Below are 16,464 nucleotides of genomic sequence, written 5' to 3' on the forward strand. Positions count from 1 at the left end.
AATATTTAACTAATGTTTGGGAGGTAGGTGTGCGGCGGTTTAGGGGTTAATATATTTATTATAGTGGCGGCGATGTCCGGTTTGGCAGATTAGGGGTTAAAAAATTTATTTTAGTGTTTGCGATGTGGGAGGGCCTTGGTTTAGGGGTTAATAGTTAGTTTATGGGTTAGTGTACTTTTTATCACTTTAGTTAAGAGTTTTATGCTACGGCGTTATAGTGTAAAACTCTTAACTACTGACTTTAAAATGCGGTACCACTCTTGACAGGAGAGGGTGTACCGCTCACTTTTTGGCAGACTCGTAATACCGGCGCTATGCAAGTCCCATTGAAAAAAGAGGATATGCAATTTACGTAAGTGGATTTGTGGTATTTCCAAGTCTGGCCAAAAAAGTGAGCGGTACACCTGTACCTGCAAGACTCGTAATACCAGCGGGCGTTAAAAAGCAGCGTTAGGACCGGCTAACGCTGCTTTTTAAGCCTAACGCAAAACTCGTAATCTAGCCGTTAGTTTGGATATACACTGTATGGTGATTGGTGCTCTATCACTTTCAGTTTGGATATACAGTGTATGGTGATTGGTGCTCTATCACTCTAAGCTAGGATATACAGTGTATGGTGATTGGTGCTCTATGACTTTCAGCAGGGATATACAGTGTATGGTGATTGGTTCTCTATCACTCTAAGCTAGGATATACAGTGTATGGTGATTGGTTCTCTATCACTCTAAGCTAGGATATACAGTGTATGGTGATTGGTGCTCTATCATTTTCAGCTGGGATATACAGTGTATGGTGATTGGTGCTCTATCACTCACAGCTGGGATATACAGTGTATGGTGATTGGTTCTCTATCACTCTAAGCTAGGATATACAGTGTATGGTGATTGGTTCTCTATCACTCTAAGCTAGGATATACAGTGTATGGTGATTGGTGCTCTATCACTCTAAGCTAGGATATACAGTGTATGGTGATTGGTGCTCTATCATTTTCAGCTGGGATATACAGTGTATGGTGATTGGTGCTCTATCACTCACAGCTGGGATATACAGTGTATGGTGATTGGTGCTCTATCATTTTCAGCAGGGATATACAGTGTATGGTGATTGGTGCTCTATGACTCTCAGTTTGGATATACAGTGTATGGTGCTCTATCACTCTCAACTGGGATATACAGTGTATGGTGATTGGTGCTCTATCACTCACAGCTGGGATATACAGTGTATGGTGATGGTTTATTACTCTCAGCTGGGATATAGAGTGTATGGCGATTGGTGCTCTATCACTCTCAGCTGGGATATACAGTGTATGGCGATTGGTGCTCTATTACTCTCAGCTGGGATATACAGTGTATGGCGATTGGTTCTCTATCACTCAGCTGGGATATACAGTGTATATGGGTCAGTACTCTTATCACTCTTAGTTCGGCTATAAAAATGTATGGGAATTAGTAGTATTTCACTCATTTCAGATATTTAGTGAAAGTGTGTGAGTGCTCTGTAACTCTCAGTTTAAATATTGTTTAAATATAAGTGTGTTATTTCTCTATCACCTTCTGTTTATTTATTTATATATATATATATATATATATATATATATATATATATATATATATATATATATATATATATATATATATATATATATATATATATATATATACAGTGCAATGGGGGTCTTACCCTACAGCATACAGGGTCCGGATATGTTTCTTCCATCCTTTCTCCATTGCCTGTTTCAGGATACGATGCTCAGCAAAGCAGTATGTCACTGTACTGGGTTTCCCGATCAGGAATTCATATTTGAGCTCCCTCCCAGTGAGCTTGTGATATAAAGTCTCCAGGCAGACAAGGAACGTGCCGTGACCAAATCTGATCAGTACAGGAGAGAAGATTCTATTACTGCTGGAAGGACCAGAAATACGGTAACCGAGAGTTACAAGCAACGGTGTCAAGGGTGAGGATGACAAATGCCTGGAATATTACTCCCTATGTCTGAGCAAAAGCACTCCCTTGAGTCATTCTTTAGATGCCTACAACCAGCCATCATATTATATCATAAAGATATATATATATATATATATATATATATATATATAATAAGCAACTCTTCCCTAGTGCAACGGATACATTATATATACTATACTCAGGGGAGTTCTGTGGACATCCATGGTAATAAGCAAAGGAAAGGTTTTGTCCACGGAATAATTAAAATATCTAACAACGGTAGCCAAACCCTATCCATGAAAACAAAACAGTTATGTAAAAAAAAAAAGTGTTAAAACAAATGGCATGCGACAGGTAAAATAATTGTCTATTAACCTAGGTATCTTAGCCTCAGCCATCCACAGAAGGTCCATGTTGCAGGCCAGGACTGGGATATGTGGATAGGGAGCCTGGGGCATCCATTCTATGGGCTTCCCACAACTCAGCAGTACGTCCAGAATTAGCTGCAGGCTGGTTTCCCATCGGACTGGCTCACCCAGGAGTACTACAGCTGCAAAGGAAAAACGTATTGGTCTGAAACATAATTTATCCAGATAGCCCACGGTCAACCTAATAGGTAAAACTCAAGAATGAAGGCAGAAAGCACAATGTATCAGTAGAAAACATATGAACACAATATTATAGATCACAAATAGGGCTTATGCAGCTTGTACATTGCATCACAAAAAGAAAAAACAGTTACTAATGAGGGGTGTGTATGTGGAGGGTAAGATTAAGTGGAATATTAAATGAAATTGAATTTGACAGGTTTAGGCATTAAATTGTGCTTAGACAGTGCTTAAAGTTAATTGAGGGGGGGGGGGGGAATCAGAAGAGCGATAGATAGGATAGAATGCAGAGGAAGGGTGGATTAGGTTAAAGAGACAGTGTACTGTACAATTGGTTTCACTTTAATATGTTTTCATTGATTTGTTATTCCAGTGCAGAGTCTAAAATTTAAGGGAAATTGTTTCTTTTGGTTTGTTTTTGTATATTAAATAGGTGTTTCTGCTAATTGAAACCGCAACCCAATACAATGGGTTGAGCTTGTAGGAAAAACAAACTTCTATCTCATCTGTCTAATTATTTACACAAAGTCTTTCTTATCTTATTTATCACTGTTTACTCAAAAGTCAATATTTTGAAAGAACAATGGAAAATGAACTGCCACTAGAACCATTATTTCATCTAAATTTTCTTATTTACATACGTTTTTGTAACCAATACTTAAGTACAGAAATTTTCAGTATAGGTGTAGATACAGCAGGCAAAATAAGCTACTTGAAACGAGAAAATAAAGGTAAAAGAGCTATTTGTAGACAATGTTATAAACTCCAGTAGGTAAATGGATCGTTGGAAACAGAGAAAATATTTGAGTACATTGTCCCTTTAATATCAGCTAGGAAGATCACAGTTTAGGCAATTGTGTAACATAGTTAGAAGTGTTATAGTTAATATTGTCAGAGGCTCCCTAGTGGCTGGTCATAGCAACCAACAGACTGTCGCTAAATAATACCAGCATAGTACTGGAGAGAAGATTCTATTAGTTTGCAAACGGGGGCAACTAGATTTTTTGTCATAGCAACTCCAAGTGTAAATCCTGAGTAAAAGGGTTTAATTTCATATGATCTTTTGGTACCCTGAAATTAGATATCAGTTATGAGAATCTAGATGACCCCATGGATCTGAGACTGAACCTAACCAAATCCATGTAGAGTGTTAAAATGGTATAAAGACCAAATAATGTTTATGTCCCATAAGCAAATGTGATGCTGAATTAATTAATAAAACAAAATCCTTTCAAGCTTGGGTTATGAGCATTTTACAGCACATAGCTGCTAATAATTGAGCAAATAACTTAGAACTGAGCTTCCCGACACCACATCACAGCAAACACCACAACGTACAGGATAGCATAAATCTCCACATGACAGACTGCTTGACATTAGCAACACCTTTGGAGAGACATATGCAAGATACTTTACCATATATGCATGGGGCAAAAGCAGAGAAATAAGCCCCTTGGATCATCAGGCAAATAATTTATCCACATGTTAAGAGTCAGCATGATATACGATCTGGTCTTAGAGCTGCCACCCAGCCAGTATTTTACCGACATGGCTGGTATTTTTAAGTTAAAGGGACATTATATACTCATTTTTTCTTAGCATAAATGTTTTGTAGATGATCTATTTATATATCCCACAATTTATTTATTTTTAAATGTATAGTTTTGCTTATTTTTAAAAAACATTGCTCTAATTTTCTGACTCCTAACCAAGCTCCAAAGTTTGATGTGAATACCGTCAGCTACCTTCTCCAGCTTGCTCCTGTTTGTGTAAAGGGTCTTTTCATATGCAAAAGAAGGGGGAGTGGGGAGTGTCTTATTTCCCACTTGCAATGGGCTTTCCAGCTAACTTTTCAACATAGCTAAACTGAGAGTTTCTAAGTAAGTCTTTAAACCGTTTTATCATGGATTTTTATATCAGTATGTGGGCATCTTGTTCTTTATAGTAGTGTCTATTACATGCAGTTATATGAAAATGAGTGTATACTGTCCCTTTAAGGTCAGTGTTACATAACTAACATAACATAGGCTGAAAAAAAAAACAGAAGTCCATCAAGTTCAACCTATACAAATCTTAATATACTTACAATAAAAGAGCAAGTTGAGCTTAAATTGATCCCATTAACAAAGGTGACCCATTTAACACAAGCAATAATATCCCTGAATTCTGTTTCTAGCCAGAAATGTATCTAGCCTTAAATTGTGACCTCTTTTCACAAACAATTTTCTTGGAATGTATAGAGCTTCCGCCATCTCTGTATATGGGCCTTGAATATATTTTATTATATAAGTCTGCAATGTATCTTTTTAAATTAGTCCCCAGAACTGCACACCATTCTCAAAGCGATGTTTTACCATGGATTTATATAGTGACATAATTATGTTTTCCTCTGTTGCATCAATGCCTCGCTAGTATCTTATTAGCCTTAGAAGCCGCTGCACTGCATTTTGCACCCATCTTTAGCTTGTTATCTATAAGTACTCCCAAATCTCTTTCCTCCTCTGTATCGCCAAGTCTAGTCCAATTTAAATAATAGATTGCCTGCTCCTTTTTAATTTCAAAATGTAGAATGTTGCATTTTCCAGTATTAAATCTCATTTTCCATTTACCTGCCCATTCTTCTTATTTTTGTAAATCCTCTTGTAAAGCAATTTCATCTTGCACTGCCCTAATGACCTTACACAACTTTGTATCATCTGTAAAAATAGAGAGTTTGCTATTTATTCCTTGCTCCAATTCATTAATAAAAAGAACAGGGCACATTACTGATCCCTGGGAAATTCCACTGATTACCTTTGTCCAATCTGAGTATGATCTGTTTATAAACTACTCGTTGCTCCCTGTCTTTTATCCAGTAATTTATCCATGAGCTAATATTTTTCAGCTATTTCCAGTCCCTTAATTTTGTACATTAATCTCTTATGTGGAACTGTATCAAACGCTTTGCAAAATCCAAGTATATCACATAACCTGATTCACCTTTATCTATATTTTTACTTACTTTCTCATAGAAACTAATATATATTAGTATGACATGATCTATTTCTCATAAAACCATGATGATTTGAACTCATAGGGGTATATTTATCATAGTGCGATCGGACATGATACAATGTAGCGTATCAGGTCCGCTGCACATCGATAAATGCTGACATCATACGCCGTCGGCATTTATCTTTGCACCAGGAGTTCTGGTGCAATGCCGCTAACAGGGGTCGTCGATCAACCCGATCGCATTCGATCAGGTTGATTTCTGTCCGCTGCCTCAGAGCTGGCGGACATGTTATGGAGAAGCAGTCTGAAGCCTTGCCGGAAACAAGGGCATACCCTGTACGTCGCTGCAGTCCTGGGCTTCTCCATGTCACGATCTCGCTCAAAATGGCAAGATTGCGCTATTTCTGCATGCCCCACAAGTGGGGCACTGCAGAAGTAAAGCTGTAGAGTTACCGAAGCAGAGAGGGCAGCAGTGGGACCAATCGTTGGTGGGTGGGAGGGTAAGGATGGAGGCGGGTGGGCGGCCCATCTCTGGAGGACGCGGGAGGAGGGCAGGAGTGGTCGGGACTAAAAAAACTAAAAACTTAAAGCTGTGTCATTGAGGAAGGAGGGGCAATGAGGGGGATCATATGTGAGATTACTTGAGAAAAGGGATCTGGGAGTGGGTTTGGGTATTGAGGGGGGCAGCTACACTACAGAAAAATGGGTATTTTATATAAATATATATTTATTTATTTTTTAATTGCCTATTTTGCAGCAAACTGGGTACTGGCAAACAGCTGCCAGTACCTGAGATGGTCGCAAATAGGTAGAAGGGGGAGGGTTAGAGAGCTGTTTGGAGCGGGATCAGGGAGGTAAGGGGGGATACTACCCTGCAGAAAATATATAATTTAAAAAACAAATATGTAAAAACCTTTTATTTTTATACTGGCAGACTTTCAGGGAGGGATCAGGGGTGGGATGTGTCAGGTGGGAGGCTGATATCTACACTAAAGCTAAAATTAACCCTACAAGCTACCTAATTGACCCCTTCACAGCTGGGTATAATACAAGTGTGGTGCGCAGCGGCATTTAGGGGCCTTCGAATTACCTTAAAGAAATGCCAAAACCATATATGTCTGCTATTTCTGAACAAAGGGGATCCCAGAGAAGCATTTACAACAAGTTGTGCCATGATTGCACAAGCTGTTTGTAAATCATTTCAGTGAGAAACCTAAAATTTTGAAAAAGTTAACGATTGTTTTTATTTGATCGCATTTGGCGGTGAAATGGTGGCATGAAATATATAAAAATAGGCCTAGATCACTACTTTGGGTTGTCTACTAAAAAAAAAAAAAATTATATATAGCTTAGATAGGAAACAAAAAAAAAATACTCTATTGTTTAGTGATGTAGTGATGGCAAAAATGCTATAAATGCTCTGGTCTTTTGGGGAAGTTTTTGTCTGAAGTGCCCAGTCCTTAATGGGTTAAAAAGTGGCACATCAGCTTTATGCCAATCCTGGGGTACTATGCCTGAAGATAATGAGTCTTGAAAAATTAAGAGTAGAGGTTTGGCTATAACAGTGCTAAGCTCCTGTAAAACCATTGGGTGTATTCCATCTGGGCCTGGAGTTTCATTTACCTTAATATTATCCATTTTTTTCCTGATATCCTCTAAAGATAACTCAGTTAATAATATGGGCTTGTATGTTCTATTTTGTTTCAAAAGTATATTCCATTAGTTTCTCTCTTGTGTATACTGAAGAAAATAATTGGTTTTGTACCTCAGCCTTCTTTCTCCCTGTCAATCATGCTACCCTTCACACATTTTATTGTACCTATATTTTCCTTCTTAGATTTTTTGCCATTTATGTACTTAAAAAAACTCTTAGGATTTGACTTAGAATGCTTTGCAATTAATCTTTTGTTTTCAATTGTGGCTAATTTTATTGCTTTTTGCATGTTTTGATACATTCCTTATATATTTGGAATGTTGAGTGTCTACTATTTTCTTTTGAATAATTAAAACAATTCCTTATGTTGTTTCCTATTTTCTGTTAAAGGGACAGTCTACACCATAATTGTTATTGTTTAAAAAGATAGATAATACAGGTGGCCCTCGGTTTACAACGGTTCAATTTGCACCGTTTCAGAATAACAAACTTTTTTTTCAGTCATGTGACTGCTATTGAAAAGCATTGAGAAGCAATGCATTGATTAAAAAAGCCAGTAGGTGGAGCTGTCCGCTTGTGTTGCAGCAAAGATATGCAAGCCAAGCAATCTGGAATTAATCAGTTTAACCAGACCTGAGCTATCAAGCAGATTTCAAAGGAACAAGATCTTCCTGTCTATAAATCAGTCCAGATTGGAATGCATAGAAAACTAAATTTATGCTTACCTGATAAATTGATTTCTTCTATGGTAAGACGAGACCACGGATTCATCCTTTACTTGTGGGATATTATCCTTCCCTACAGGAAGTGGCAAAGAGTACCACAGCAGAGCTGTCTATATAGATCCACCCCCCAGTCATTTGACCGAAGGTACAGGAAGAAAAAGGAGAAACTACAAGGTGCAGAGGTGACTGAATTTAAATAAAAAAAATATAATCTGTCTTAAAATGACAGGGCGGGCCGTGGACTCGTCTTACCATAGAAGAAATCAATTTATCAGGTAAGCATAAATTTAGTTTTCTTCTATAAAGGTAAGACGAGTCCACGGATTCATCCTTTACTTGTGGGATACAATACCAAAGCTACAGGACACGGATGAACGGGAGGGACAAGAAAGATGGTTAAACAGAAGGCACAACTGCTTGAAGAACTTTTCTCCCAAAAACAGCCTCCGAAGAAGCAAAGGTATCAAATTTGTAAAATTTGGAAAAGGTATGAAGCGAAGACCAAGTCGCAGCCTTACAAATCTGTTCAACAGAAGCATAATTTTTAAAAGCCCATCTGGAAGCCCCGGCTCTAGTAGAGTGAGCTGTAATTCTTTCAGGAGGCTGCTGTCCAGCAGTCTCGTATGCCAAACGGATGATGCTTTTTAGCCAAAAGGCAAGAGAGGTAGCCGTAGCTTTTTGACCTCTACGTTTTCAAGAATAGACAACAAACAAAGAAGATGTTTGATGAAAATCTTTGGTCGCTTGCAAGTAAAACTTTAAAGCACGAACCACGTCCAAGTTGTGCAATAGACGCTCCTTCTTAGAGGAAGGATTAGAGAGAAGGAACAACAATTTCCTGATTAATATTCTTATTAGTAACAACCTTAGGAAGGAATCCAGGTTTGGTACGCAGAACCACCTTATCAGCATGGAAAACAAGATAAGGCGAGTCGCATTGCAATGCAGATAGTTCAGAAACCCTTCGAGCCGAAGAGATAGCAACTAAAAACAGAACTTTCCAAGATAGAAGCTTAATATCTATGGAATGCATAGGTTCAAACGGAACCCCTTGAAGAACTTTAAGAACCAAATTCAAACTCCATGGCGGAGCAACAGGTTTAAACACAGGCTTGATTCTAACTAAAGCCTGACAGAACGACTGAACGTCTGGAACATCTGCCAGACGTTTGTGCAGTAGAATTGATAAAGCAGATATCTGTCCCTTTAAGGAACTAGCTGATAGCCCCTTCTCCAATCCTTCTTGGAGAAAGGACAAAATCCTAGGAATCCTGATCTTACTCCATGAGTAGCCTTTGGATTCGCACCAATAAAGATATTTACGCCATATCTTATGATAAATTTTCCTGGTGACAGGCTTTCGAGCCTGAATCAAGGTATCTATGACAGACCCAGAGAACCCCCGCTTGGATAAGATCAAGCGTTCGAGCTCCAAGCAGTCAGTCGCAGAGAAACAAGATTTGGATGCTGGAATGGACCTTGAATCAGAAGGTCCTGTCTCAGTGGCAGAGTCCATAGTGGAAGAGATGATATTTCCAGCAGGTCTGCATACCAAGTCCTGCGTGGCAACGCAGGTGCTATCAAAATCACTGAAGCTCTCTCCTGTTTGATTCTGGCAATCAAACGAGGAAGGAGAGGAAATGGTGGAAACACATAAGCCAGGTTGAACGACCAGGGTACTGCCAGAGAATCTATCAGTACTGCCTGAGGATCCCTTGACCTGGACCCGTAACGAGGAAGTTTGTCATTCTGACGAGACGCCATCAGATCCAACTCTGGTGTGCCCCATTGCTGAATCAATTGTGCAAACACCTCCGGATGGAGTTCCCACTCCCCCGGATGAAAAGTCTGGCGACTTAGAAAATCCGCTTCCCAGTTCTCCACTCCTGGGAAATAGATTGCTGATAGATGGCAAGAGTGAGTCTCTGCCCATCAAATTATTTTGGTAACCTCTATCATCGCTAGAGAACTCTTTGTTCCCCCCGATGATTGATATATGCTACAGTCGTGATATTGTCCTACTGAAATCTTACGAATCTGGCAGACGCCAGCTGAGGCCACGCCTGAAGTGCGTTGAATATCGCTCTCAGTTCTAGAATATTTATTGGGAGGAGAGTCTCCTCCTGAGTCCACAAACCCTGTGTTTTCAGGGAATTCCAGACTGCACCCCAGCCCAATAGGCTGGCGTCCGTCGTCACTATGACCCACGCTGGCCTGCGGAAACACATTCCCTTGGACAGATGATCCTGTGACAACCACCAAAGAAGAGAGTTTCTGGTCTCTTGGTCCAGATTTATCTGAGGAGATAAATCTGCATAATCCCCATTCCACTGAGCATGCAAAGTTGCAGTGGTCTGAGATGCAAGCGAGCAAACGGAACTATGTCCATTGCCGCTACCATTAAACAGATTACCTCCATACACTGAGCCACTGACGGCCGAGGAATGGAATGAAGAGCTCGGCAGATGGATAAAATCTTAGATTTCCTGACCTCCGTCAGAAAAATTTTCATGTCCACCGAATCTATCAGAGTTCCCAGGAATGGAACTCTTGTGAGAGGGATAAGTGAACTCTTTTTTACGTTCACTTTCCATCCGTGAGATCACGATGTCCGTGTGAGACTTGGCTAGTTTGTAAGTTGACGCCTGGATTAAGATATCGTCCAGATAAGGCGCCACAGCTATGCCCCGCGGTCTTAGAACCGCCAGAAGGGACCCTAGCACCTTTGTGAAAATTCTGGGAGCCGTGGCCAACTTGAAGGCAAGAGCCACAAACTGGTAATGCTTGTCCAGAAAGGAGAAACCTGAGGAACTGGTGATGATCTTTGTGGATAGGAATGTGTAGATATGCATCCTTTAAGTCCACAGTGGTCATATATTGACCCTCCTGGATCATTGGCAAAATAGTCTGAATGGTCTCCATCTTGAAGGATGGGACTCTGAGGAATTTGTTTAGGATCTTGAGATCCAAAATTGGTCTGAAAGTTCCCTCTTTTTTGGGAACCACAAACAGATTGGAGTAGAACCCTTGCCCCTGTTCTGTTTCCGGAACTGGGCAGATCACTCCCATGGAATATAGGTCTTCTACACAGCGTAAGAACGCCTCTCTTTTTGTCTGGTTTACAGACAATTGAGAAAGATGGAATCTCCCCCTTGGGGGAGAATCTTTGAAATCTAGAAGATACCCCTGGGTTACTAATTCTAAAGCCCAGGAGTCCTGAACGTCTCTTGCCCAAGCCTGAGCGAAGAGAGAAAGTCTGCCCCCTACTAGAGGGCTTTTTTTCTCTTAAAGACGCAGTACCGTTTTTTAAGATTGTTATTTTTTTCACTAAATAAAGTGTTTTCATGCTTGTTTGTAGTCATTACTAGCCTGTTCAACATGTCTGACATTGAGGAAAGTCAATGTTCAATATGTTTAGAAGCCATTGTGGAACCTCCACTTAGAATGTGTCCCTCATGCACTGAAAGGTCAATAAATTGCAAAGAACATATTTTAGCTACTAAAAGTATGTTGCAGGATGATTCTCAGTCAGAAGAGAATCAGGTTATGCCATCTAATTCTCCCCAAGTGTCACAACCATTAACGCCCGCACAAGCGAAGCCAGGTACTTCTAGTGCATCTAATTCTTTCACCCTGCAAGATATGGCCGCAGTTATGAATACTACCCTCACAGAGGTTTTATCTAAGCTGCCTGGGTTGCAGGGGAAGCACAGCAGGTCTGGTGTGAGAACAAACGCTGAGCCCTTTGACGCTTTATTAACAATATCCGATGTACCCTCACAATGTTCTGAAGTGAGGGATTTGCTGGCTGAGGGAGAGATTTCTGACTTAGGAAATATGTTCCCTCAGACAGATTCAGATATGACAGCTTTTAAATTTAAACTAGAACACCTCCGCTTATTGCTCAGGGAGGTTTTAGCGACTCTGGATGATTGTGACCCTATTGTAGTTCCAGAGAAATTGTGTAAAATGGACAAATTCCTAGAGGTTCCTGCCTACACTGATGTTTTTCCGGTCCCTAAGAGGATTTTGGAAATTGTTACTAAGGAGTGGGATAGACCAGGTTCGCTCCCCCTCCTACTTTTAAGAAAATGTTTCCCATATCAGATGCCGTGCGGGACTCGTGGCAGACGGTCCCTAAGGTGGAGGGAGCTATTTCTACCCTGGCAAAACGTACAACTATACCTATTGAGGACAGTTGTGCTTTCAAAGATCCTATGGATAAAAAAAACTAGAGGGTCTCCTGAAGAAAATATTTGTTCATCAAGGTTTTCTTCTCCAACCTATAGCGTGCATTAGAATTAGGGCTCTCAAGCTAGCTAATTCTTTCATTACAGATGCCGCTTTTCAATTGGCTAAATTAGCGGCGAAGAATTCAGGTTTTGCCATTTTAGCGCGTAGAGCGTTATGGCTTAAGTCCTGGTCTGCTGATGTGTCATCAAAAGCTAAGCTTTTAGCCATCCCTTTCAAGGGTAAGACCCTATTCGGGCCTGAACTGAAAGAGATCATTTCAGACATCACTGGAGGGAAAGGCCATGCCCTTCCTCAAGATAAGACGAATAAGATGAGGACCAAACAAAATAATTTTCGTTCCTTTCGAAACTTCAAAGGTGGTTCCTCTTCCTCTTCCCCTGCCGCAAAGCAAGAGGGGAATCTTGCTCAATCCAAGTCAGTCTGGAGACCTAACCAGACTTGGATCAAGGGTACACAGGCCAAGAAGCCCGCTGCTGCCACCAAGACAGCATGAAGGGGTAGCCCCCGATCCGGGACCGGGCAGCTTAGATAAAACCTCTGTGAGGGTTGTATTCATAACTGCGGCATCAGCAGTCTTCATCCATCTGCTGCCTGAGAGTAAATAGTACAAACCGGTACCATTTAAAATAACAAACTCTTGCTTGAAGAAATTAAAAACTAATATTTTATCACCTCTTTCACTTTACCCTTCCTAGTACTTAGAGTAGGCAAAGAGAATGACTGGGGGGTGGAGCTAAGTGAGGAGCTATATAGACAGCTCTGCTGTGGTGCTCTTTGCCACTTCCTGTAGGGAAGGATAATATCCCACAAGTAAAGGATGAATCCGTGGACTCGTCTTACCTTTATAGAAGAAAGAACTGTTTGCAGAAAAATGCAAGTAAAGTCTGTGTTGTGTGATTATTTTATTAGGTTTATAATGCTGTTTAGTAAGTAAAGTCTTCATTTCAAAGCTTTAAAAATAATGTATTAGGTGTTACTTAAGACAATTTTGAGAGGGGCCTGGAACCTAACTCCCTCACTTCCCATTGACTTACATTATAAACTGGGTTTCAATTTACAACGGTTTCAATTTACAACCATTCCTTCTGGAACCTAACCCCGACGCAAACTGAGGGCTACCTGTACCTTTATTACCCATTCCCCAGTTTTGCATAACCAACACGGTTATATTAATTATACTTTTTACCTCTGTGTCTATGCAGACTGCCCCCTTATTTCAGTTCTTCTGAGAGACTTGCATTTTACTCAATCAGTGCTGACTCCCAGGTAACTCCAAGTGTGCAAGCACAATGTTATCAATATGGCACACATTAACTAACACCCTCTAGTTGTGAAAAAAAATGTCAAAATGCATTCGGAAAAGAGGCGGCCTTCGAGGACTAAGAAATTAGCATATGAGCCTCCTAGGTTTAACTTTCTACTAAGAATACCAAGAGAACAAAAGCAAAATTGATGAAAAAAGTACATTGGAAAGTTTTAAAATGACATGCCCTATCTGAATCATGAAAGTTTATTTTTTGTCTAGACCCTTTAACACATTTTTATTTAGCCACATTGACTTGGATTTATTTTGTTGAAAATTAAGATTAAATATAGAAATAAGCATGCAATGATGGTCAAACAAATGTAATTGTATTAGAATCTAATTATAAACACATGATTATTTAAAATCAATCCTATCAGGTTTATTTCCAGATTTATGCTTAATTACTTATACAAAATTTTGTTAATGAATACTGCTGGTATTTTTATTTTTTAGAAAAGGTGGCGACACTATCTGCGCTTCTGTGACAAAGCAGAATTAACTTCAGTGACAGCAACTGAGGATAACTATAACCATTACATTTATCACACTGAAGTCTAATTATACATTTTCTAACCACTAAGAATGAGATGATTTATGTTGCTTGTTTTAGAGACATTAGTTGCAAGATATTTCTATCAGGTTACAATCAATCAAGATTACAATAACACGCACACACATATATACATATATATATATACATTATATATATATATATATATATATATATATATATATATATATATATATATATATATATATGGGATGCGCACCGAAATGAAAATTCTGGACCGAAACCGATACCGGAAATTCAGGATGCCCCTGACCAAAAACCAAAACGAAACCGAATTTGTTTTTTCTTTTTTAACTACAGTGTGTGTGTGTGTGTAGCTGAGAGAGCTTGTAGGCGGGAAAGCTCCAATAAATGGGCGTGGTCACTTGTACCGTAGGGCGTGATCTGCAGTGAAACTGGTGGAGCTCTACAAGGGAGAGCGTGGTTATAGCCAGACAACAATACGAGGTGGACATGTGTTTTGTTTTTGGGTGTAGTTATCCGTGCGATAGGCGTGGCTGCACATGATCGTCTCTCATCGTATCTCTGCCTAGTTCCTGGTTTGGGTCTTACACTGACCCGTCAGATTATATGTCCTGAGCCCCAAATGGAGTCTGCCTGTCACCTATCACCAGGACCACCGGACTATGGCTATGACCTTACGTGCAAGGTGGTTATAGAAAGTTACTGTGCTTTTTTTGTATACACTGTCTGGTGGGTGCTAATTTGTACCAACTGGGTGCGAGCTTGGGGCTTATGCATATATAGTGTGCACGCATATTTGACTCAAGCGAATAGAATGTCTACGCACAAGAGGCTGATGTATATGCACTGTATATAAGGCTTATACATATTCACTGTGTGTGCTTAGGGCTGTGTACGATAATATCAAGTGTTTATAAACATGTTACTTATCCCCCTTTAAATATTGTATTCAGAACTTTGGTTTCCTTCTAAATAAAAAAGGGCACTGCTGGTTTCAAATATCATTAGGTCATGGTACTTATGTGTGTGCTCTGTGTACAATGCCAGTGCTGTGCTGCTCACCTTATGCTAAGGATACACATGTAACTCAATAGAACAGGGGAGGGCTGTACATTTTTAGCCATTTTGGTCCTCTTTGGGCCGAAATTGGAATTGCACATTTTCGGCGGCCCAAATTTTGGTGCATCGTTAGTATTATTCTTTATTTAGTTCTGTGTAACAGAATCAAGTATTATTCTTTATTTAGTTCTGTGTAACAGAATCAGATTTAACCGTTTTCTTTTTTTTTTTTTTTTTTTTACTAATTATCAAAATAAAGTATAGTCCTAGAAAACTATTATTATATGCAAAACAGTAAGTCAAGTAATGAACTCAAACAGCAGCTCTAGGCTGGCACCAAATTTGAAATATGCTACACAATAATTTTACCGAAAATAAAAGGCAAAAAAAACGAAAAACGAAATAACCAAAAATGCAATTTCCGTCCGAAACTTTCTGCGGCCGAAATTTCGGTGCATCCCTAGCTAAAATCATTCCAAAGTTTTTTACTTTAACCCCCCCCCACACACACACACACACTTGCTGGCCTCCGTCTATATACTGCTTGCGTTTTCACCACTCGGCCAATCATCTTTCTAACCATACAGCTGCACAAAGCTCTTTATTGTAAGTGCTGGGGAGTTTACAGTGCTGACTGCATTATTGGTGTGTGCTAGATGCCTATTGTTTGTTATTAATACCACTGAGGCCAGCAGAAGAGTATTAGTCTATTGACAAAAATATTTTTGCTTATTATGGTTTATTTTATGCATGTTAGAAAGGGGAATAACACTCTTTACAAAACAGCTTGCAGCTCTCCAAGTAAACAATTAATCTTGTGATTCATTATTTACTTTGTAGAGGCTTGGGAGGCATTAGGTAGAGAATCAGAAGCATGCACTGAAGTCTATGTAGCGAGCAGGTGTAACTGCTATCTACATCACTACAGATCAGAGTAGCACACTAAAGGGGAGGAGTAGTAAGATTAAAATATTAGGGTTTATTCATTTCAGATAATAGAAATATATATATATATATATATATATATATATATATATATATATATATATATATATATATATATATATATATATATATATATATATACACACACACACTGTATATATATATATTTATTAATTAGATTAATGATAGTACACTCTCACCTCTAATCTACAACTGCCACTTTAATATATGGTGAACCTTTCCCCTTCCTCACACACACACACATATACATATATATATATATATATATATATATCAGCAAATAAACATAGAATTACAAAATATCTGTGTGCAAACTACTTTTGTTAAAGGAACAGTAAAGTCAAAATTAAACTCAAAGTGAAGGTCAATTTTCATGTGAAAATGCCCGTTTTTTAAAAAAACTATTAAAAACAGGGCAC

General features: G+C 39.2%; 1 protein-coding gene across 1 annotated transcript in view; it reads right to left on the reverse strand.

Moving 5' to 3' along the window:
- The window catches only part of HDHD5 (haloacid dehalogenase like hydrolase domain containing 5), a 73,226-nt gene that overhangs the window by 12,914 nt on the left and 43,848 nt on the right, over positions 1 to 16,464 (reverse strand). Inside the window, exons 6-7 of the mRNA XM_053718858.1 lie at positions 2,320 to 2,494; positions 1,681 to 1,869 (exon numbers count right to left, since the gene is read on the reverse strand). Coding sequence (XP_053574833.1) covers positions 1,681 to 1,869; positions 2,320 to 2,494 — 364 coding nt within the window. The remainder of the gene's footprint in view (positions 1 to 1,680; positions 1,870 to 2,319; positions 2,495 to 16,464) is intronic.

This window comes from Bombina bombina, chromosome 6, assembly GCF_027579735.1.
Source record: "Bombina bombina isolate aBomBom1 chromosome 6, aBomBom1.pri, whole genome shotgun sequence".
Lineage (NCBI taxonomy): Eukaryota > Metazoa > Chordata > Amphibia > Anura > Bombinatoridae > Bombina > Bombina bombina.